At 47.1% G+C, this 24,370-nt stretch overlaps 1 protein-coding gene across 8 annotated transcripts in view; it reads right to left on the reverse strand.

The window, feature by feature from the left end:
- The window catches only part of UBR5 (ubiquitin protein ligase E3 component n-recognin 5), a 1,605,594-nt gene that overhangs the window by 1,238,932 nt on the left and 342,292 nt on the right, over window positions 1-24,370 (reverse strand). For all 8 annotated transcript variants that reach the window (XM_069220579.1, XM_069220580.1, XM_069220578.1 and 5 more), the window contains one exon: window positions 18,031-18,143. In XM_069220579.1, coding sequence (XP_069076680.1) covers window positions 18,031-18,143 — 113 coding nt within the window. The remainder of the gene's footprint in view (window positions 1-18,030; window positions 18,144-24,370) is intronic.

The following is a 24,370-nucleotide window of genomic DNA, read 5'->3' on the forward strand; positions in this document are numbered from 1 at the left end:
AGAAGTACCAGTTACAAGGGACTTATCTGGATGCCAGGGTCTGCCAATTGTGGATACAAAAGTACAGGTTAGGGAAAGAACACTGGTGCTGGGGCCTGGTTAGCAGGCCTCAGCACACTTTCAATTGTAAACATAGCATCAGCAAAGGCAAAAAGTCAGGGGGCAACCATGCCAAGGAGGCATTTCCTCACAGTCCTTTAGTCCAGGACAGTCCTCTGAGGCTTCAGAGGTCGTTGGTCCCTGTCGGATGCGTCACTGGTTGCAGGTTTTCGAAGTTGGAGACAGGCTGGTAGGGCTGGGGCCAAAGCAGTTGTCATCTTCCTCCTTCTCTACAGGCTTGTAGGTCAGCAGTCCTCCTTTCTTCAGGTTGCAGGAATCTCATTTCCTGGGATCTGGGGTGCCCCAAAATACTGAATTCAGGGGTGTGTTTAGGTCTGGGAGGGCAGTAGCCAATGGCTACTGTCCTTGAAGGTGGCTAAACCCACTTGGTGCCTCCTCCCTGTGGGGTGGGGGCACATCACTAGTCCTATTGGGGGAATCCACCAAAACTAAGATGGAGGATTTCTAGAGGCAGCGGTCACCTAAGCTCAGGACACCTTAGGGGCTGTCCTGACTGGTGGGTGACTCCTCCTTGTTTTTCTCATTATCTCCTCCAGCCTTGCCGCCAAAAGTGGGGGCAGTGGCCAGAGGGGCTGGCATTCCCACTAGATGGGATGTCCTGGGGCGCTGTAACAAAAGGGGTGAGCCTTTGAGGCTCAGCGCCAGGTGTTACAGTTCCTGCAGGGGGGAGGTGTGAAGCACCTCTGCCCAGTACAGGTGTTGATCCTGGCCACAGAGTGACAAAGGCACTCTTCCCCATGTGGCCAGCAACATGTCGGTGTGTGGCAGGCTGGAGAAACTGGTCAGCCTACACTAGAAGTCGGATTGGTATTCAGGGGGCATCTCTAAGATGCCCTCTGGGTGTATGTTATAATAAATTGCACACTGGCATCAGTGTGCATTTATTGTGATGAGAAGTTTGATACCAAACTTCCCAGTTTTCAGTGTAGCCATTATGGAACTGTGGAGTTCATGTTTGGCAAACTCCCAGACCATATACTCTTATGGCTACCCTGCACTTACAATGTCTAAGGTTTTGCTTAGGCACTGTAGGGGCATTGTGCTCACGCACACATGCCCTCGCCTGTGGTATAGTGCACCCGGCCTTAAGGCTGCAAGGGGTGACTTACCTATGCCACAGGCTGTGTGAGTTTGGCATGGCACTCTGAGGTGAGTGCCATGTCGACTTAGTCTTTTTCTCCCCACCAGCACACACAAGCTGTGAGGCAGTGTGCAAGTATTGAGTGAGGGATCCCCAGGGTGGCATAAGACATGCTGCAGCCCTTAGAGACCTTCCCTGGCATCAGGACCCTTGATACCAGGGGTACAAGTTACAAGGGACTTATCTGAGTGCCAGGGCTGTGCCAATTGTGGAAGCAAAGGTACAGTTTGGGGAAAGAACACTGGTGCTGGGGCCTGGTTAGCATGGTCTCAGCACACTTTCAATCAAAACTTAGCATCAGCAAGGCAGAAAGTTAGGGGGTAACCATGCCAAGGAGGCATTTCCTTACACTTGTCCTTTCTGCGCCGTGAGAAGGTCCCACTCCAACTTGAGTTTGATCATCTGCCCCCTGGACCATTCGAGTACGTCAGAGTACCATGTCTGTCTGGCCCATTGTTGCTTGGCCTTCTCCAAGACCCTTAGCATTGGGGGTGGGGGGTGGGTGGGGAAACGGTGGAAAGGCGTGGGCAAATCTCCCTGATCAATTTAGTGACAGAGCTCTCCCATCTGACTGGCGCTATTGAACCCTGGAGACAAAGGGTGAAGTCCTCACGTCACACATGGGACGGACCAAGCACCAAATAGTGATCGACGACGCCTGACCGGGGGGTTAAAATAAACACAAAAAAACAGAAAGAATAATGCACAGCATGTGAATCTAAACAGCCTGCCTTATTGCTCTGCTGTCCCTACACAGGGTAAGTTAACTACAAGCGCTCAACACCCTTACTTGCAAATATTCAAGTACTGACACCACCAGTTTTGCAGCATGAATCCTTTTCTCTTTTCACATGTGTTGCTGGTATTTTCTGTGCCGTCCAATTGGACATTGTAAGGAAATGCCTCCTTGGCATGGTTGCCCCCTGACTTTTTGCCTTTGCTGATGCTATGTTTACAATTGAAAGTGTGCTGAGGCCTGCTAACCAGGCCCCAGCACCAGTGTTCTTTCCCTAACCTGTACTTTTGTATCCACAATTGGCAGACCCTGGCATCCAGATAAGTCCCTTGTAACTGGTACTTCTAGTACCAAGGGCCCTGATGCCAAGGAAGGTCTCTAAGGGCTGCAGCATGTCTTGTGCCACCCTGGAGACCTCTCACTCAGCACAGACACACTGCTTGCCAGCTTGTGTGTGCTAGTGAGGACAAAACGAGTAAGTCGACATGGCACTCCCCTCAGGGTGCCATGCCAGCCTCTCACTGCCTATGCAGTATAGGTAAGACACCCCTCTAGCAGGCCTTACAGCCCTAAGGCAGGGTGCACTATACCATAGGTGAGGGTACCAGTGCATGAGCATGGTACCCCTACAGTGTCTAAACAAAACCTTAGACATTGTAAGTGCAGGGTAGCCATAAGAGTATATGGTCTGGGAGTCTGTCAAACACGAACTCCACAGCACCATAATGGCTACACTGAAAACTGGGAAGTTTGGTATCAAACTTCTCAGCACAATAAATGCACACTGATGCCAGTGTACATTTTATTGTAAAATACACCCCAGAGGGCACCTTAGAGGTGCCCCCTGAAACTTAACCGACTGTCTGTGTAGGCTGACTAGTTCCAGCAGCCTGCCACACCAGAGACATGTTGCTGGCCCCATGGGGAGAGTGCCTTTGTCACTCTGAGGCCAGTAACAAAGCCTGCACTGGGTGGAGATGCTAACACCTCCCCCAGGCAGGAGCTGTGACACCTGGCGGTGAGCCTCAAAGGCTCACCCCTTTGTCACAGCCCAGCAGGGCACTCCAGCTTAGTGGAGTTGCCCGCCCCCTCCGGCCACGGCCCCCACTTTTGGCGGCAAGGCTGGAGGGAACAAAGAAAGCAACAAGGAGGAGTCACTGGCCAGTCAGGACAGCCCCTAAGGTGTCCTGAGCTGAGGTGACTCTGACTTTTAGAAATCCTCCATCTTGCAGATGGAGGATTCCCCCAATAGGGTTAGGATTGTGACCCCCTCCCCTTGGGAGGAGGCACAAAGAGGGTGTACCCACCCTCAGGGCTAGTAGCCATTGGCTACTAACCCCCCAGACCTAAACACGCCCTTAAATTTAGTATTTAAGGGCTACCCTGAACCCTAGAAAATTAGATTCCTGCAACTACAAGAAGAAGGACTGCCTAGCTGAAAAACCCCTGCAGAGGAAGACCAGAAGACGACAACTGCCTTGGCTCCAGAAACTCACCGGCCTGTCTCCTGCCTTCCAAAGATCCTGCTCCAGCGACGCCTTCCAAAGGGACCAGCGACCTCGACATCCTCTGAGGACTGCCCCTGCTTCGAAAAGACAAGAAACTCCCGAGGACAGCGGACCTGCTCCAAGAAAGGCTGCAACTTTGTTTCCAGCAGCCTTGAAAGAACCCTGCAAGCTCCCCGCAAGAAGCGTGAGACTTGCAACACTGCACCCGGCGACCCCGACTCGGCTGGTGGAGAACCAACACCTCAGGGAGGACCCCCGGACTACTCTACGACTGTGAGTACCAAAACCTGTCCCCCCTGAGCCCCCACAGCGCCGCCTGCAGAGGGAATCCCGAGGCTTCCCCTGACCGCGACTCTCTGAAACCTAAGTCCCGACGCCTGGAAAAGACCCTGCACCCGCAGCCCCCAGGACCTGAAGGACCGGACTTTCACTGGAGAAGTGACCCCCAGGAGTCCCTCTCCCTTGCCCAAGTGGAGGTTTCCCCGAGGAAGCCCCCCCTTGCCTGCCTGCAGCGCTGAAGAGATCCGTTGATCTCCCATAGACTAACATTGCGAACCCAACGCTTGTTTCTACACTGCACCCGGCCGCCCCCGCGCTGCTGAGGGTGAAATTTCTGTGTGGGCTTGTGTCCCCCCCGGTGCCCTACAAAACCCCCCTGGTCTGCCCTCCGAAGACGCGGGTACTTACCTGCAAGCAGACCGGAACCGGGGCACCCCCTTCTCTCCATTCTAGCCTATGCGTTTTGGGCACCACTTTGAACTCTGCACCTGACCGGCCCTGAGCTGCTGGTGTGGTGACTTTGGGGTTGCTCTGAACCCCCAACGGTGGGCTACCTTGGACCAAGAACTGAACCCTGTAAGTGTCTTACTTACCTGGTAAAACTAACAAAAACTTACCTCCCCTAGGAACTGTGAAAATTGCACTAAGTGTCCACTTTTAAAACAGCTATTTGTGAATAACTTGAAAAGTATACATGCAATTTTGATGATTTGAAGTTCCTAAAGTACTTACCTGCAATACCTTTCGAATGAGAGATTACATGTAGAATTTGAACCTGTGGTTCTTAAAATAAACTAAGAAAAGATATTTTTCTATACAAAAACCTATTGGCTGGATTTGTCTCTGAGTGTGTGTACCTCATTTATTGTCTATGTGTATGTACAACAAATGCTTAACACTACTCCTTGGATAAGCCTACTGCTCGACCACACTACCATAAAATAGAGCATTGGTATTATCTATTTTTACCACTATTTTACCTCTAAGGGGAACCCTTGGACTCTGTGCATGCTATTCCTTACTTTGAAATAGCACATACAGAGCCAACTTCCTACATTGGTGGATCAGCGGTGGGGTACAAGACTTTGCATTTGCTGGACTACTCAGCCAATACCTGATCACACGACAAATTCCAAAATTGTCATTAGAAATTCATTTTTGCAATTTGAAAGTTTTCTAAATTCTTAAAAGTCCTGCTAGGGCCTTGTGTGTTAAGTCCCTGTTTAGCATTGTCTTTTTAGAGTTTAAAAGTTTGTTAAAAGTTTGAATTAGATTCTAGAAACAGTTTTAGATTCTTAAAAAAGTATTCCAACTCTTAGCAGAATAATGTCTGATACAGAGATGCAGGTGGTGGAACTCGACACCACACCTTACCTCCATCTTAAGATGAGGGAGCTAAGGTCTCTCTGTAATATCAAAAAAATAACCATTGGCTCCAGACCTACCAAAATTCAGCTCCAGGAGCTGTTGGCAGAGTTTGAAAAAGCCAACCCCTCTGATGATGACCTCACAGAGGAAGAAATTAGTGACTTGGAGGCCAATGTCCCTCCTCCAGTCCTAAATAGGGAGAACAGGACCCCTCAAGTCCTGTCTCCAACTGTGTTAGTCAGAAATAGTGAGTCCCTCACAGGAGGGTCCCACATTTCTGAAATCACTGAGGATGCTCTCAGTGAAGATGACCTCCTGTTAGCCAGGATGGCCAAAAGATTGGCTTTAGAGAGACAGCTCCTAGCCATAGAAAGGGAAAGACAAGAGATGGGCCTAGGACCCATCAATGGTGGCAGCAATATAAATAGGGTCAGAGATTCTCCTGACATGTTAAAAATCCCCAAAGGGATTGTGACAAAATATGAAGATGGTGATGACATCACCAAGTGGTTCACAGCTTTTGAGAGGGCTTGTGTAACCAGAAAAGTGAACAGATCTCACTGGGGTGCTCTCCTTTGGGAAATGTTCACTGGAAAGTGTAGGGATAGACTCCTCACACTCTCTGGAAAAGATGCAGAATCTTATGACCTCATGAAGGGTACCCTGATTGAGGGCTTTGGATTCTCCACTGAGGAGTACAGGATTAGGTTCAGAGGGGCTCAAAAATCCTCGAGCCAGACCTGGGTTGACTTTGTTGACTACTCAGTGAAAACACTAGATGGTTGGATTCAAGGCAGTGGTGTAAGTAATTATGATGGGCTGTACAATTTATTTGTGAAAGAACACCTGTTAAGTAATTGTTTCAATGATAAACTGCATCAGCATCTGGTAGACCTAGGACCAATTTCTCCCCAAGAATTGGGAAAGAAGGCGGACCATTGGGTCAAGACAAGGGTGTCCAAGACTTCAACAGGGGGTGACCAAAAGAAAGGGGTCACAAAGACTCCCCAGGGGAAGGGTGATGAGACAACCAAAACTAAAAATAGTAAAGAGTCTTCTACAGGCCCCCAAAAACCTGCACAGGAGGGTGGGCCCAGAGCCTCTTCACAAAACAATGGGTACAAGGGTAAAAACTTTGATCCCAAAAAGGCCTGGTGTCATAGCTGTAAACAGCATGGACACCAAACTGGAGACAAGGCCTGTCCCAAGAAAGGTTCCACTCCAAACTCCCATCCAGGTAACACTGGTATGGCTAGTCTCCAAGTGGGATCAACAGTGTGCCCAGAGCAAATCAGGGTCCACACTGAAGCTACTCTAGTTTCTGAGGGTGGGGTGGATTTAGCCACACTAGCTGTCTGGCCGCCTAACATGCAAAAATACAGACAGCAACTCTTAATTAATGGGACTAGAATAGAGGGCCTGAGGGATACAGGTGCCAGTGTCACCATGGTGACAGAGAAACTGGTTTCCCCTGGCCAATACCTGACTGGAAAAACTTACACAGTCACCAACGCTGACAATCAGAGAAAAGTACATCCCATGGCAATGGTTACTTTAGAATGGGGAGGGGTCAATGGCCTGAAACAGGTGGTGGTCTCCTCAAATATCCCAGTGGACTGTCTGCTTGGAAATGACCTGGAGTCCTCAGCATGGGCTGAGGTAGAACTAAAAACCCATGCAGCAATGCTGGGTATCCCTGAACTGGTGTGTGTGAAAACCAGAGCACAATGCAAGGCACAGGGTGAACAAGTAGAGCTGGAGTCTGGAAGAATGGCCCAGCCTACCAAGAGGAAAGGAAAGTCAGTTGGGAAACCAACTGCAACACAGCAAAAGAAAGGGAACCTCTCTTCTCAGGAAGAAATTCTGCCCTCTGAGGGAACTGAGCCTTTGGAGCTTGAACCTTATCAGGTTGAGCTCTTAGGCCCAGGGGGACCCTCAAGGGAGGAGCTGTGTAAGGGACAAGAAACCTGTCCCTCTCTTGAAGGCCTTAGGCAGCAAGCTGCTGAAGAGTCCAAAGGCAAGAAAAATGGAACACATAGGGTCTATTGGGAAGATGGACTCCTGTACACTGAGGCCAGAGACCCCAAACCTGGTGCCACTAGGAGAGTGGTAGTGCCTCAGCTGTTCAGGAAGTTCATCCTAACATTGGCCCATGACATTCCCCTTGCTGGACATTTGGGACAAACCAAGACGTGGGAGAGGTTAGTCAACCACTTCTACTGGCCCAATATGTCCAACATGGTTAAGGAGTTTTGCCTCTCCTGCCCCACCTGTCAAGCCAGTGGTAAGACAGGTGGGCATCCAAAGGCCCCCCTCATTCCACTTCCAGTGGTGGGGGTTCCCTTTGAAAGAGTGGGTGTGGACATAGTTGGTCCACTAGAACCTCCCACAGCCTCAGGAAATATGTATATCCTGGTAGTAGTGGATCATGCTACCAGGTATCCTGAAGCTATTCCCCTTAGGTCGACTACTGCCCCTGCAGTAGCCAAGGCCCTCATTGGTATCTTTACCAGAGTGGGTTTCCCTAAGGAGGTGGTGTCTGACAGAGGTACCAACTTCATGTCAGCATACCTAAAGCACATGTGGAATGAGTGTGGAGTGACTTATAAATTCACTACACCATACCATCCACAAACTAATGGCTTGGTTGAGAGATTCAACAAGACATTAAAAGGCATGATCATGGGGCTCCCAGAAAAACTCAAAAGGAGATGGGATGTCCTCTTGCCATGTCTGCTTTTCGCTTACAGAGAGGTGCCACAGAAGGGAGTAGGATTCTCACCCTTTGAACTTCTGTTTGGTCATCCTGTAAGGGGACCACTTGCCCTTGTTAAAGAAGGCTGGGAGAGACCTCTCCATGAGCCTAAACAGGACATAGTGGACTATGTACTTGGCCTTCGCTCTAGAATGGCAGAGTACATGGAAAAGGCAACCAAAAACCTTGAGGCCAGCCAACCGCTCCAGAAGTTTTGGTATGACCAAAAGGCTGCACTGGTTGAGTTCCAACCAGGGCAGAAAGTCTGGGTTCTGGAGCCTGTGGCTCCCAGGGCACTCCAGGACAAATGGAGTGGCCCTTACCCAGTGCTAGAAAGGAAGAGTCAGGTCACCTACCTGGTGGACCTGGGCACAAGCAGGAGCCCCAAGAGGGTGATCCATGTGAACCGCCTTAAGCTCTTCCATGACAGGGCTGATGTGAATCTGTTGATGGTAACAGATGAGGATCAGGAGGCAGAGAGTGAACCTCTCCCTGATCTTCTGTCATCAGACCCAAAAGATGGCACAGTAGATGGAGTGATCTACTCAGACACCCTCTCTGGCCAACAGCAAGCTGATTGTAGGAGAGTCCTACAACAGTTTCCTGAACTCTTCTCCTTAACCCCTGGTCAGACACACCTGTGTACCCATGATGTGGACACAGGAGACAGCATGCCTGTCAAGAACAAAATCTTTAGACAATCTGACCATGTTAAGGAAAGCATCAAGGTGGAAGTCCACAAGATGCTGGAATTGGGAGTAATTGAGCGCTCTGACAGCCCCTGGGCTAGCCCAGTGGTCTTAGTCCCCAAACCTCACACCAAAGATGGAAAGAAAGAGATGAGGTTTTGTGTGGACTACAGAGGGCTCAATTCTGTGACCAAGACAGATGCTCATCCAATTCCAAGAGCTGATGAGCTCATAGATAAATTAGGTGCTGCCAAATTCTTAAGTACCTTTGACTTGACAGCAGGGTACTGGCAAATAAAAATGGCACCTGGAGCAAAAGAGAAAACAGCATTCTCCACACCTGATGGGCATTATCAGTTTACTGTTATGCCCTTTGGTTTAAAGAATGCCCCTGCCACCTTCCAAAGGTTGGTGAATCAAGTCCTTGCTGGCTTGGAGTCCTTTAGCACAGCTTATCTTGATGATATTGCTGTCTTTAGCTCCACCTGGCAGGATCACCTGGTCCACCTGAAGAAGGTTTTGAAGGCTCTGCAATCTGCAGGCCTCTCTATCAAGGCATCCAAATGCCAGATAGGGCAGGGAACTGTGGTTTACTTGGGCCACCTTGTAGGTGGAGGCCAAGTTCAGCCACTCCAACCCAAGATCCAGACTATTCTGGATTGGGTAGCTCCAAAAACCCAGACTCAAGTCAGGGCATTCCTTGGCTTGACTGGGTATTACAGGAGGTTTGTGAAGGGATATGGATCCATTGTGACAGCCCTCACTGAACTCACCTCCAAGAAAATGCCCAAGAAAGTGAACTGGACTGTGGAATGCCAACAGGCCTTTGACACCCTGAAACAAGCAATGTGCTCAGCACCAGTTCTAAAAGCTCCAGATTATTCTAAGCAGTTCATTGTGCAGACTGATGCCTCTGAACATGGGATAGGGGCAGTTTTGTCCCAAACAAATGATGATGGCCTTGACCAGCCTGTTGCTTTCATTAGCAGGAGGTTACTCCCCAGGGAGCAGCGTTGGAGTGCCATTGAGAGGGAGGCCTTTGCTGTGGTTTGGTCCCTGAAGAAGCTGAGACCATACCTCTTTGGGACTCACTTCCTAGTTCAAACTGACCACAGACCTCTCAAATGGCTGATGCAAATGAAAGGTGAAAATCCTAAACTGTTGAGGTGGTCCATCTCCCTACAGGGAATGGACTTTATAGTGGAACACAGACCTGGGACTGCCCATGCCAATGCAGATGGCCTTTCCAGGTTCTTCCACTTAGAAAATGAAGACTCTCTTGGGAAAGGTTAGTCTAATCCTCTTTCGTTTGGGGGAAGGGGGGTTGTGTAAGGAAATGCCTCCTTGGCATGGTTGCCCCCTGACTTTTTGCCTTTGCTGATGCTATGTTTACAATTGAAAGCACATACAGAGCCAACTTCCTACAGACATCTACTAAAATGAAAATGTCACTTACCCAGTGTACATCTGTTCGTGGCATTAGTCGCTGCAGATTCACATGTTTGGCACAGTCCGCTGCCTGGTGTTGGGCTCGGAGTATTACAAGTTGTTTTTCTTCGAAGAAGTCTTTTTGGTCACGGGACCGAAGGACTCCTCCCTCTTTGGCTCCATTGCGCATGGGCGTCGACTCCATCTTAGATTGTTTTCCCCGCAGAGGGTGAGGATGGAGTTGTTTGGTATAAATAGTGCCCATGCAATGGAGTGAATATGTATGTATGATAAGAGTTTCTAATAATTATTTACAAATGTTCAGATGTTTAAGGTTTATGATCTACTTCTAAACGGCTACAGGCTTCCCGGGGAGGTGGGAGGGTACATGTGAATCTGCAGCGACTAATGCCACAAACAGATGTACACTGGGTAAGTGACATTTTCAGTTCGATGGCATATGTTGCTGCAGATACACATGTTTGGCATAGACTATAAAGCAGTTACCTCCCCTAAAAGCGGTGGTTTAGCCTGTAGGAGTTGAAGTAGTTTGGAATAATGTTCTTAGTACAGCTTGGCCCACTGTAGCTTGTTGTGCATTTAGTACGTCTACACAGTAGTGTTTAGTAAACGTATGAGGCGTAGACCAGGTTGCAGCCTTACATATTTCGCTCATAGGAATGTTTCCTAGAAAGGCCATTGTAGCACCTTTCTTTCTGGTTGAGTGTGCCTTTGGTGTAATAGGCAATTCTCTTTTGGCTTTAAGATAGCATGTTTGAATGCATCTGACTATCCATCTAGCAATGCCTTGTTTAGAGATTGGATTTCCTATGTGTGGTTTTTGAAAAGCTATGAACAGTTGTTTTGTTTTCCTGATTAGCTTTGTTCTGTCAATGTAATACATTAGTGCTCTTTTGATGTCTAATGTATGTAGTGCCCTTTCAGCCACAGAATTTGGTTGTGGGAAGAACACTGGCAATTCTACTGTTTGATTTAAATGGAATGGTGAGATTACTTTTGGCAGAAATTTTGGATTTGTTCTTAGAACTATTTTATTGTTGTGTATTTGAATAAATGGTTCTTGTATGGTAAATGCCTGTATTTCACTTACTCTTCTGAGGGATGTGATTGCAATGAGAAATGCGACCTTCCAGGTTAGATATTGCATTTCACAGGAATGCATGGGTTCGAAAGGGGGACCCATGAGTCTTGTTAAGACGATGTTAAGATTCCATGAAGGAACTGGTGGTGTTCTTGGTGGTATAATTCTTTTTAGCCCTTCCATGAATGCTTTAATAACTGGTATTCTAAATAGAGACGATGAATGAGTAGTTTGTAGGTAAGCAGATATAGCTGCGAGGTGTATTTTTATAGATGAAAAAGCGAGATTTGCTTTTTGCAAATGTAGTAAGTATCCTACTATGTCTTTAGTAGAGGCATGTACTGGTTGTATTTGATTGGCATGGCAGTAGTAAACGAATCTTTTCCACTTAGATGCATAGCAGTGTCTAGTGGAAGGTTTTCTAGCTTGTTTTATGACCTCCATGCATTCTTGTGTGAGGTCCAAGTGTCCGAATTCTAGGATTTCAGGAGCCAAATTGCCAGATTCAATGATGCTGGGTTTGGATGTCTGATCTGTTGTTTGTGTTGTGTTAACAGATCTGGCCTGTCGGGTAGTTTGACATGCGGTACTAGTGAAAGGTCTAGTAGAGTTGTATACCAAGGTTGTCTTGCCCATGTGGGTGCTATCAGTATGAGTTTGAGTTGGTTTTGACTTAACTTGTTTACTAGATATGGAAGGAGAGGGAGAGGGGGAAAAGCGTACGCAAATATCCCTGACCAATTCATCCATAGAGCATTGCCTTGTGATTCGCGGTGTGGGTACCTGGATGCGAAGTTTTGGCATTTTGAGTTTTCTCTTGTTGCGAACAAATCTATCTGGGGTGTTCCCCAAATTTGAAAGTACTTGTTCAGAACTTGGGGGTGAATTTCCCATTCGTGGACTTGTTGGTGGTCTCGCGAAAGGTTGTCTGCTAGTTGGTTTTGTATTCCTGGAATAAATTGTGCTATTAGGCGAATGTTGTTGTGAATCGCCCACTGCCAATTTTTTTGTGTTAGGAGGCACAATTGTGTTGAGTGTGTTCCTCCTTGTTTGTTTAGATAATACATTGTTGTCATGTTGTCTGTTTTGACAAGAATGTATTTGTGTGTTATTATGGGTTGGAAGGCTTTTAACGCTAGAAATACTGCCAACAGTTCTAGGTAATTGATATGAAATTTTGTTTCGGGTATATCCCATTGTCCTTGAATGCTGTGGTGATTGAGGTGTGCTCCCCACCCTGTCATGGAAGCATCTGTTGTTATAACGTATTGAGGCACTGGGTCCTGAAATGTCCGCCCTTTGTTTAAATTTTTGCTGTTCCACCATAGAAGCGAGAGGTATGTTTGGCGGTCTACCAACACCAGATTTTGAAGTTGACCCTGTGCCTGTGACCATTGTGATGCTAGACACTGTTGTAAGGGTCGCATGTGTAGTCTTGCGTTTGGGACAATGGCTATGCATGATGACATCATGCCTAGAAGTTTTAGCGCAAATTTTGCTTGTATCTTTTGGTTTGGAAACATAGCACTTATTAGCTTGTGGAATGCCTGCACTCTTTGTGGACTTGGAGTGGCAATTCCTTTTGATGTGTTGATGGTTGCTCCTAGATATTGTTGTGTTTGACACGGTTCTAGGTGTGATTTTGTGTAGTTGATGGAAAACCCCAGTTTGTGAAGGGTTTGTATGTCAAAGGTGGTGTCGTTTGCGCATTTTTTTACTGTGTTGGTTTTGATTAGCCAGTCGTCTAGGTAAGGGAACACATGTATCTGTTGTCTCCTGATGTGTGCTGCTACTACTGCTAGACATTTTGTGAACACTCTTGGTGCAGGTGTTATTCCGAATGGCAACACCTTGAATTGGTAATGTATTCCTTTGAATACGAACCGTAGGTACTTTCTGCGAGAAGGGTGTATTGGTATATGAAAGTACGCATCCTTTAGGTCTAATGTGGTCATGTAATCTTGCTGTTTGAGCAGTGGAATGATGTCTTGTAGTGTGACCATGTGAAAATGGTCCGATATGATGTAGGTATTTAGTGTCCTGAGATCTAATATTGGTCTCAATGTTTCGTCTCTTTTTGGAATTAGAAAGTACAGGGAGTAAACTCCTGTGTTTTTTTGTTGTACTGGTACTAATTCTATTGCATCCTTTTGCAGTAGTGCTTGAACTTCTAGTCCTAAAAGTTCTAAATGATGTTGTGACATTTTGCGTGTTTTTGGGGGGGATGTTTGGTGGGAAGTTGTGGAATTCTATGCAATAGCCATGGTGGATTATTGCTAATACCCAATTGTCTGTTGTAATCTGTTGCCAAGATTGGTAGAATTGGCTTAGTCTTCCCCCCACTGGTGTTGAGTGAAGGGGTTGCGTGACGTGAAAGTCACTGTTTAGGTGGAGGTGTTTTTGGAGTCTGGAATCTTCCCCTACTCCTTGGGAATTGACCCCCCCGATATCCCCTGAAACCTCCCCTTTGGAAGGAACCCTGATATGGTGTGGTTCTTGATTGTTGGCTGGTGGTGTCTGTGGGTTGGCCACGAAACCCCCCTCTAAATGGAGTTTTCCTGAAAGAGCCTCTGCTCTGCGGGGAGTAGAGTGCGCCCATGGCTTTGGCCGTGTCTGTGTCCTTTTTAAGTTTTTCAATGGCTGTATCCACTTCCGAGCCAAACAGTTGTTTCTCGTTGAAGGGCATATTAAGGACAGCCTGCTGGATTTCAGGTTTGAAGCCTGAAGTGCGTAGCCAAGCGTGTCTCCTTATGGTGACAGCAGTGTTGACTGTTCTTGCTGCAGTATCGGCTGCGTCTAGTGAAGAGCGGATTTGATTGTTTGAGATCGTTTGTCACTCTTCCACTATTTGCTGCGCCCTTTTTTGGTATTCCTGGGGAAGATGGTCTACGAGAAGTTGCATCTCGTCCCAGTGTGCGCGGTCATATCTGGCCAGCAGCGCTTGTGAATTTGCGATGCGCCACTGGTTGGCTGCCTGTGACGCCACTCTTTTCCCTGCCGCGTCAAATTTTCGGCTTTCTTTGTCCGGAGGTGGGGCGTCGCCAGATGTATGTGAATTTGCTCTTTTGCGAGCTGCCCCTACTACCACAGAGTCGGGTGGTAACTGCGAAGTAATAAACACTGGGTCTGTGGGTGGTGGTTTGTATTTCTTATCCACCCTTGGGGTGATGGCTCTTGATTTTACGGGCTCCTCAAAAATTTGTTTTGCGTGCCGTAACATCCCTGGTAGCATTGGGAGACATTGATATTGGCTATGTGTAGCCGAGAGGGTGTTAAATAAGAAATCATCCTCTATAGGATCGGAATGCAGTTGGACATTGTGGAAGTCTGCAGCCCTAGCCACCAGTTGCGAGTATGAGGTACTGTCCTCTGGCGGTGACGGCTTTGTGGGGTATGACTCGGGATCATTGTCCGTCACTGGGGTGTCATACAGGTCCCAAGCGTCTTGATCCTGATCGTCATGACTTATGGTAGTTTGCGCTGGTGAGTACATTTGTGGCGGTGTTTGTGCCGGCGATGCCTGTGGAGGAGAGGGCGGAGGCGTGACTTTTTTAACCACTTTGGCTTGTGGTTGTGTGTCATCCTTTGGAAGTCCGATCCTTCTTTTCCTCATGATTGGGGGAAGGGTTGATATCTTCCCTGTATCTTGCTGGATGCACAGTCTCTTTTGTGTGTAGTCCGATTCTACACTTTGGAGCTCTTGTCCAAATTTGTGCATTTGGCCACTTAGTCCTTGTTCCTCTGAGTAGGATGAAGGTGTGGTATTTTTCGGCGCCGAGAGAGAATCTTTTTTCGGTTTCGGCACCGACAGAATTTTTGTTCCTTTCGGCATGGATTCTCGGTGCCGATGTTTTTCGGTGCCGGTATCTTGTTTTTGTCTCGCTATGGGCGTGCCCTTTTTCGGCCCCTTCGACGGGTCGCCTGATTTATGGGTCGAGCCATGGCCTGTTGGCAGTGGCGTCCCCTGGGCTTTCGGTTTGTCGATGGATTTACTTTTCGACGTCTTACTCACAGTTTGTTGCTGTTGTTCGACGTCGGAGTCTCCGGATTCTGATTCCGGAACCGAGAATGTTTCCTCTTCGTCGTCGAAACGTTGTTTTGTCGACGTGGACGCCATTTGGTGACGCCTGGCTCTTCGGTCCCGGAGTGTTTTTCTGGACCGGAAGGCTCGACAGGCTTCACAGGTATCCTCCTTGTGCTCGGGGGACAAGCACAAGTTACAGACCAAGTGCTGATCTGTATAAGGATACTTACTGTGACATTTTGGGCAGAAACGAAACGGGGTCCGTTCCATCGGCTTCGATGTCGCACGCGGTCGGGCCGACCAGGCCCCGATGGGGGATCGAAACTGCCCCAAAGTCTTCCGATGATCGGTGTCGATGTACCTAACTATCCCGATACCGAACGGAACAATACCGACGCTTTCTTCCGAGATTCTGACTAACTTTCCGAACCGAAACACGGAGCGAAAAGGAATACGTCCGAACCAGACAGCGGAAAAAAACAATCTACGATGGAGTCGACGCCCATGCGCAATGGAGCCAAAGAGGGAGGAGTCCTTCGGTCCCGTGACCAAAAAGACTTCTTCGAAGAAAAACAACTTGTAATACTCCGAGCCCAACACCAGGCAGCGGACTGTGCCAAACATGTGTATCTGCAGCAACATATGCCATCGAACATGTTATTTTTTCATATATATTTCATACTTCTACATGTGTTTTTATATATGCTCCGGGATCCCCGCACGGGGCGGAAATATTTTCCGGGATCCCCGCACGAGGGTGGGAATATTTATTGTTTATGACTATTGATTAGGATCCCCTGGAAGAGAACTTTGGTACCAATCAAGCCCAGGTTCAGAGTAACCGTTAACTGGACACAGGTAGTGTGACCTGTGTTCAGTACACACATAAAATGGCGTCCCCGCACTTACTAAGTCAAGGAAAATGAAGCTGGAGTTCCTAGGGGCACCTCTGCTCTCGCAGGGGTGCCCTCACATACAGGTATCTGCACCCTGCCCTATGGGCAAGGAGGGCCTGTATAGGGGTGACTTATAGTGACCTGGTGCAGTGACCTAAAGTGAAAGGGTGCATGCACCTTTTCACGCAGGCTGGAAAGGCAGGTCTGCAGACACATTCTACATGAGCTCCCATGGGTGGCATAATACATGCTGCAGCCCATGGGGATCCCCTGGTGCCCCAAAGCCCTGGGTACCTAGGCACCATACACTAGAGACTTATATGGAGGCACCAGTGTGCCAACTGTGGGGTGTACAAAGACAGTAACAACCAAATTTAGAGGAAGATAGCACAATCACTGGGGTCCTGGCTATGAGCATCCCAGTGAAGCCGAAAAGAGGGTACTTTGTTACAGGGACAAGTAAACTCCCTCTTCTGGCAAGTCACGTTGAGTTCATGCCATTGGCCTTTGATGTTATCAGTCTCTGAAAATTCAGAGCACTAAGGTATTCTTCATCATAGAAAATCTTTTGTTGTTCTTCATGTGGCTCTGGTGGCTCAACATAGACACGCTCTGCCTCATAGTGTCTCGTTCCAATTGATGGTTTTGACAGGATTCAGAAGCATGAAAACCCACTTTATGTTAAAGGAATGCTCCTGTCTCAACATGTGCCGTCTCCTTTATTTCAACTTGGAGCACATTCCCCTTCTGCGTCGAGCTTGGGCAGCATTCTTTTCTTTGTAGGAGTTATTGAGAAATGCACACACAGGGCATCTTAGAGATGCCCTGCTGCATGCCAGCCCAACTGCTATTGCTAGGCTGACCAGTCTCTGCCAGCCTGCCACTTCCAAACCAGTTTCTGGCCATGTGGGGTGAGTTCCTTTTTGCACTCTGTGACCAGGAACAAAGCCTGTCCTGGGTGGAGGTGCTTCACACCTCCCCCTGCAGGAACTGGAAGACCTGGCGGTGAGCCTCAAAGGCTCAAGCCTGGTGTTACAGCACTCCGGGGCACTCAGCCAGTGGAGATGCCCACCCACCGGACACAGCCCCCACTTTTGGCAGCAAGTCCGGGAGATAATGAGTAAAACAAGGACGAGTCACCCCTTCAGCCAGGTCCACTCCTAAGGTGACCAGAGCTGAAGTGACCCCCTCCTTAGAAAATCCTCCAACTTGCTTTTGAGGATTTAGCCCAATAGGGATGTGTCCCCCCAACGGTGGGCTACCTATGCCCCGGAGACTGAACTTTTAAGTGCTTTACTTACCACATTAACCTCCCCCAGGAACTGTTGATTTTTGCACTGTGTCCACTTTTAAAATCGCTTATTGCCATTTTATGCCAAACTGTGTATATTACTGTTTTGATTCAAAGTCCTATCTATACATATGCAAAGTACCTTACATTTAATGTACTTACCTGCAATTTGAATCTTGTAATTCTAAAATAAATTAAAAAAATAATATTTTTCTCTATAAAAACCTATTGGCCTGGAATTAAGTCACTGAGTTTATGTTCTCATTTATTGCCTGTGTGTGTACAACAAATGATTAACACTACCCTCTGATAAGCCTAACTGCTCAACCACACTACCACAGAGCATTAGTATCTATTATTGCCTCGGTCACGGCTCTCGGGCAACCCCTGGACTCTGTGCACACTATCTCTCACTTTGAGATAGTATATACAGAGCCAGCTTCCTACAATGAGTCAGTCAAATTTTATATAGTATACATAATGGCAATTTTTGGGAGGCTGAAAGGGGTTAGAACAGAATCATAATACTTTGAATAATGCATTGTTTACCTTGATACCCTGGAGTACGGCTTCTAAACAGTTTGGCCACAGTATAAATAGTCTTGGACACTGGCAAATAACACTACTGATAATTTACGATTATCTGAAAGCAAGAGCTGCTCTTTCCAGGACAATATTTCAAATTTTTCAAACCTTGCCAACTGGAACATTCTTGACATCTTCCACAAACACAACTTCTCTTAGAGACCACTGTTCTTCATTCACCTTCTCCTCTTCTTTTGGTGCAGGAGTAGAACGTCGTCGTTCTATAATGAAAAAAGGTTAGAAAAATAAACCCAAGACACAGTTTATAGGAAAGTACCCCTTTTTTGGCATGGTTACTCCCAATTTGTGCTTGCTGTGAGTATGCTTTGACTGTTTTCACTGGGATCCTGCTAACCAGAACCCCAGTGATTGTGCTCTCTCCCTCTAAATTTGGTTGGCAAGGACTTTAACACTCCACAGTTGGCATACTGGTGCCCCCATTAAAGTCCCTAGTATATGGTACCTAGGTACCCAGGGCATTGGGGCAACACAGGTTCCCCATGGGCTGCAACATGTATTGTGCCACCCATGGAAGCCCATGCAAAATGTGTCTGCAGACTGCCATTATGGCCCGCGTGACTACAGGTCACTGCACCACGTCATCCCCATGATGGGCCTTTCTAGCCCAGAGGGCAGGGTGCACACCTGTGTGTGAGTGAACTTCATAAGTGAGGGGAAGCCATTTTACCCATAAACTGGACACAGGTCACTTACCTGTGTCCAGCTACATAATGGTAACTCCAAACCTGGGCATGTTTGATATCAAACATGTCAGAATCATACCCTAATGCTGTTCCCAGTATTGGGTATGGTTCCATGCACGTTGGTGGCTCCTTAGAGGACCCCCAGTATTGCTCCTGCCAGTCTTCAGTTTTTTTACGGGCAGCCCACGCTGCTGCCACCACACACACAGGGTCTGCCCTCCTGCTGCTTGACCAGCTCAAACAGGGGGGAAGGCAGAACAAATAATTTCATGAGGGAGAGGAAGGCAACACCATCTCCCCCTGGAAACAGGTGTTACATGGCTTGGGCGGGGTAGCCTCCCCAGGCCACTGGTATGCTTTGAAGGGCACATTTGGTGCCCTCCTTGCATAAACCGGTTTGCACCGGTCCAGGGACCATAGTTCCCTGCTCTGGCGCAAAACTGGAGAAAGGAAAGGGGAGTGACCACTCCCCTGTCCATCACCACCGCAGGGGTGGTGCTCAGAGCTCCTCCAGATGGCCACTTGGCTCTGCCATCTTGAATCCAAGATGTGCAGAGGCCCCTGGGAGCATCTGAGTGGCCAGGTCGGGTAGGTGATGGCACAGCCTCCGCCTGATAGGTAGTCATCCTGCAAGGTCCTCTTCCTGGGGTATTTAGGGTCTCACTCTTAGGTGGGTCATCAGATTTGATGTGCAATATTCCAGCAGGACTCCTCTGGACACTGGAACCGCAACTGGACTCCACAGGAACCAACAATTTGCAACTTCAGCAACAACTCCACTTCGCAACACTGTTTCTCCGGCTCCTTCCAGTAACTGCAACATTCCCCCGGCTGTGCATTCTCCGAGGTCGACGAGACTCCAGTCTGCACCAAGAAGCAAGAAGAAATCTCCCTTGGAGTAAAGGAGTCACTCCCCTGCATCTGCAGCCACCAACTGCAATGATGACGGGCTGCTTGGATCTGCTCTCCTACAGAGCTGTGTGGATCCTGCATCACAGGTGGTGGTCTGAAGTTGTATTTTCAGCCCTCTCTGCCAGCTGTCTAACTTAGGAGACAGTCAGCCCTTGCCTCTCCTTGCAGGACAGTATCCCTGTGCGCCACGACTCTTGTAGCTACCAAAGCTTGTTTGCTCCTGCCCCAAGTGAGCTTGAGGCTTCATGTAGCCCTGGCCCCCAGAACGTCTTACTGTCAAGCAGTGTTTCCTCTTTGCTGCGATAGCGACATGGGACTCTTCTCCATGTGTGCTGAGTGGACCTCACTGAGTTTGCTGTGCCTGCTGCCAGTGGGTTGCTGTGGGGGCTGCATCCTATTCTTGTGACTCTCCCGACTGCTGAGGGTCATCCCGGACTCCCCTTCTTGGGTCGAGAACCCAGGACCTTGATGGTCATCTTCAGTTTTGCAATACTTCTTTTCTGTCTTCTGCATTTGCCAAGGCTTGTGGTGGTTTTCCTGCACCATTGACCCGCTGCAACCAGACAGCAGACATGGGACAACATCTGCATCACTTCAGGGGCTCCTTGGCTTCTCCTGTGCTGCACAATTAGGTTTCTTCATCCCTCATCAACCTGGCCCTGCATCCACACAAGAGTGGGTAGTGGATCCTGCCACGACATGACACTCCATCATGAACTGGATCTGGTCCCCTTGCTTTGCAGGTCCTCTTCTTCCAGAATCCACTTTTGGGTTCTTACAGTCTTGTTTAGGTATTGCACAATCTTTTTTTTTTTTTTTTTTTTTTTTTTTAAGTCCTCCAGATGGGTTGGGGGGGAAACCAGGTACTTACCTCTGCTCTCCTGGTCACTGGGGGTCACTCTGGTACTCACCTCTTGGGGTTCCTAGTCCCTCCAGCTCCCCTCTTACGATTCCACATCCTTGGGTGGGGGACTGCTAATGTGTGTATATAGTAGTGTTTTTACTTACCTCCAGTTGGGGGATTGCCTATTAGTATTCTAGTATTTGTGTTACCCTAGTAAAGTACCTTTATTTTTGTAACATTGCGTGGTTCTTTCATGTGTCATAGTGCTGTGTGCCTATAGTGGTATTGCATAAGCTTTGCATGTCACCTAGATAAGTCTTGGTTGCTCATCCACAGCTACATCTAGAGAGCCCTGGCTTCCTAGACACTGCCTACACTTCACTTATAGGGGATACCTGGACCTGGTATAAGGTGACAACACCATAGCAGCTCACCACACACCAGGCCAGCTTCCTACACAGTTTATAATAAAGCTTAAAATGTTTTATCTTTTACTCTTTGCTAGAAAAAAAGTTAATTAACAATTAATTACCAGCTTGAAGACAGATATGTTTACAAATTGAAGGATGTGATAGGCTACCAGAGCACATTTGGATGCTACTTAATGCCACTTTTGTTGGCTTGTCCAATACACTGACATCTAGCTAATTTTTAAAATTACGTCAGGGTGCTGGGGAGGAGTTAATGATTAAGAAACAATACCCATAGTTTTGCCTATTTAATTCTGTCTGAGGTGTGCAGCACTTTGGGTCAACATAACAGGTCATTGGAGACATATTTAATGTTTTAGGAGAAAAAAAAACGCATTCAGAGTCCAAACACTAGATCAACGGTTTTCAAGCTTTTTAATGCTGACCCTGTCTTAATGCGGACATGGCCCTCCCCATCCTCTACCTCTGAAGAACAAATAAAATCACCGGGGCACCCCTCTGAATTTTCCACAATTATTATATTAAATTGGCAATGTTTGACTATGCCTAGACTTAAACATTGGAGTTAAGTTCTGTTACCTTTTTAAAAATGCAATAAATGTGTTTTCTGCTTTAAATATAGTACTGTTATCTGCATAATGTTTCTTTTGGCCAGAGCCTGGTGCTCCCCGGGATCACTTGAGCCCCCCCCCTCAGGGGGGCTCACACCCCCACAGTTTGAAGACCCCCTGCACTACGTGGTGAAATTATGATCATCATCAAGGGAGGCAGGCCTCAAAATATCACACAAATGTTACTAGACCTGCAGGTCAATTAACTTAAATAATCTACTCGATCTAACTGTAATGTACTTGACCCGTAAACGAGTCTCAAATTGTGTGATCCTAGGCAAATAGTTTAGTCACCTTTTTCTTCACACTCACATATGATTGCACCTTCAAATATGGGAGCTCAGCATATCTGCTGTACAATAAAAACGCTTTTGTTTGATTTAGTAGACTAACGTTTGCTGCATGCATCACAAGAATTTAACCCACATATAGGAGACACATGGCCCATGAGTTTCTTTTAGTTTACTAACAGCACTGACATCACAGCAGGAGTGTTTCTCAGTTTGTTCAAACACTCACTTTTAATAAATATATTACTAAACCATGATGTGGTAGCATATTGTCATCTACACACAGTAAATTACCAGAAAATGTCCAAAACATTTTCCACTCACCTGCAACTTTACTGATGAAACTATAGAGTGTATAAATCTTTGAATATTGGGTTTCAGAAAACATATCCTTTGTACATCAACACAAAGTATACTGATTTGTTTTCATCCTATTAAACTAGTTTTATCATCACACAAATAAAAAGATGGGCTTTCACAACTATTTGAATATATTTTGAAATGCTTGTACAGTTGACTTAGTCATTTAAAGGTTGTGTGTAAGGAAAAGCCTGACATCCTATTTCCTTTTATTTCACAACAGGAGGTCACATAGTTCACCTTACAAAGTCCTGTAACTCTGCAGTCAGAAGGCAAATTAACTGTAAGACAAACTGACTTTTTAACTGTCTGAACAGAGCAAATGTGACATAAGAACATGATATAAAGGCATCTTTTATTGCCCATCCACTTTCTGACTGAACAGAACACCTGTTCTTTGTCAACCGGATCAACTATGTCTCGCCATAGCAAATGGTCGAGTAGATTTTTCGAGCCCTGAAGGAAAATGTTACTTAACGTGTAGACATGTGTTTGTGGCACGTAGAGCTGTGATTTCACATGCTCTGCATACTCCTGGCAACTAGTTTTGGGTTTGGAGTGCTACAAGCTGTGTTTTTTTTCCAAAGAAGCATTTCCGAGTCACAGGATCGGGTGTCAACTCCTGCTCGGTGATACTGCGCATGGGCATTGAGTCCTTTGTAAGATTGTTTTCCCACAGACAGGTGAGAGAGTATAGAGGAGGTATAGCGAAAGATGTCCATGCAAGCGTGCTTACATATGTACAAATATAAGGTAACTGGAATGGCCCAGACATCTGGGAAGGAGGAGGTGGGCACGTGAACATACAAAACTAAATGCTACAAATAGATATCTATTGGTAAGTAACATTTTCAATTCAATGGCACGTGTGGCTGTAGATACACATGCTCTTCAGACTTCATGAAAGTGGTGGCTAGCATGTGTCATGTTGTCCATCCAGACAAAGACAACTTTGGGTGACCGGTGAGGAAGGAAAGTTTTCAGGGCTAGGAATACTGCTGAAGCTGTAGATAATTGATGTGCATGGTTTGGTGACTGAGATCCCAAAGGCTCTGCACTGTGAGGTCCTGAAGATGCGTGCCCCAATCAGTCAGGGATGAATCCGTGGTCAGAATGAGCAGAGGCACAGGGTTTTGAAAAGGCGGCCCTTTTAACAGGTTGGTGGTGTTCCACCATTACAGTGTCAGTATGGCGGTCTAACAACACAAGATATTGAAGGTGGCCCTGTGACAGACCACTGACAAGACAGACACTGCTGCTGTAGGGGAGGAATGTGGAGCCTGGCATGGGGATCAATGGCAGTACAGGATGCCATCATCACTAAGAGGCAAATGACAGTCCTGACTGTAGGTGTGATTCTCCTGAATTTGGGTCAGGGGAAGCTGAGAATTGCGACTACAGGCTGGGTTTGGGATATCCTAACCCCAACTCTGCATTGACAATGGCTCCCAGATATGGCTGAATCTGAAGAGGTTGTAGGTAGAATTTAAAATGTTGATTGTGAACCCTAACTTGTGAAGTAGGTCTACTGTGGTTTGAGTGTCAGATTGACACTTCTGTAGTGTGCTGGCTTTGATGAGCCAGTCGCCTAAGTAAGGAAACACATGTATCTTTTGTCTTCTGAGAACTGCTACAACTACAGCTAGACACTTTGTAAATACTCTTGGAGTGGTTGTGCTCCGAGAAGGCAGAACTCTGAATTGATTATGTTTTTCTGCAGCCACAAACCTTATGTATTTCCAGTGTGCAGGGTGGATGGGGAAGTAGACATCCTTTAAGTCTAGAGTCGTCATGAAGTCCATTTGTTGAAGAAGTAGAAAAACATCTTGAAGAGTAATTATGTGAAAGCGAGACAAAATAGTGGTTTAAAGGTCTGATATCCAAAATAGGTCTGAGCGATCTGTCCATTTTGGGGATGAGACAGTATAGGGAGTAAACTCCTGGAACTATAGTGGGGCAGGCTCTATGGCACACAAGAGGAGCAGGGATTGTACCTCTTCCTTCAGAAGAGTAAGATGCTCATGAGCTAAACTGCGAAAGAAAAAGTGAGCGTTTGGAGGTGTGGAAGTAAGCCCTGGACAATAACCATGTTGGATAATGGAGGACCCACAGGTCCAATGTTATGTGTCTCCATTGTGTGTGGTAATCCTGAAGTCATCCCCCTACAGGTGTGGCGTGGGGTTTGGGGAGACGTGTGTAGTCAGTGCTTAGCTGCTGAGGAAGAGCGTCAGGTGATAGTGCACTTGCCTCAGCCTCTTATTTTTGCCTCTATAGGTGCCTCTGAAAAATCTCTAGA

Source organism: Pleurodeles waltl, chromosome 2_2 (assembly GCF_031143425.1).
Source record: "Pleurodeles waltl isolate 20211129_DDA chromosome 2_2, aPleWal1.hap1.20221129, whole genome shotgun sequence".
NCBI classification, from domain to species: domain Eukaryota; kingdom Metazoa; phylum Chordata; class Amphibia; order Caudata; family Salamandridae; genus Pleurodeles; species Pleurodeles waltl.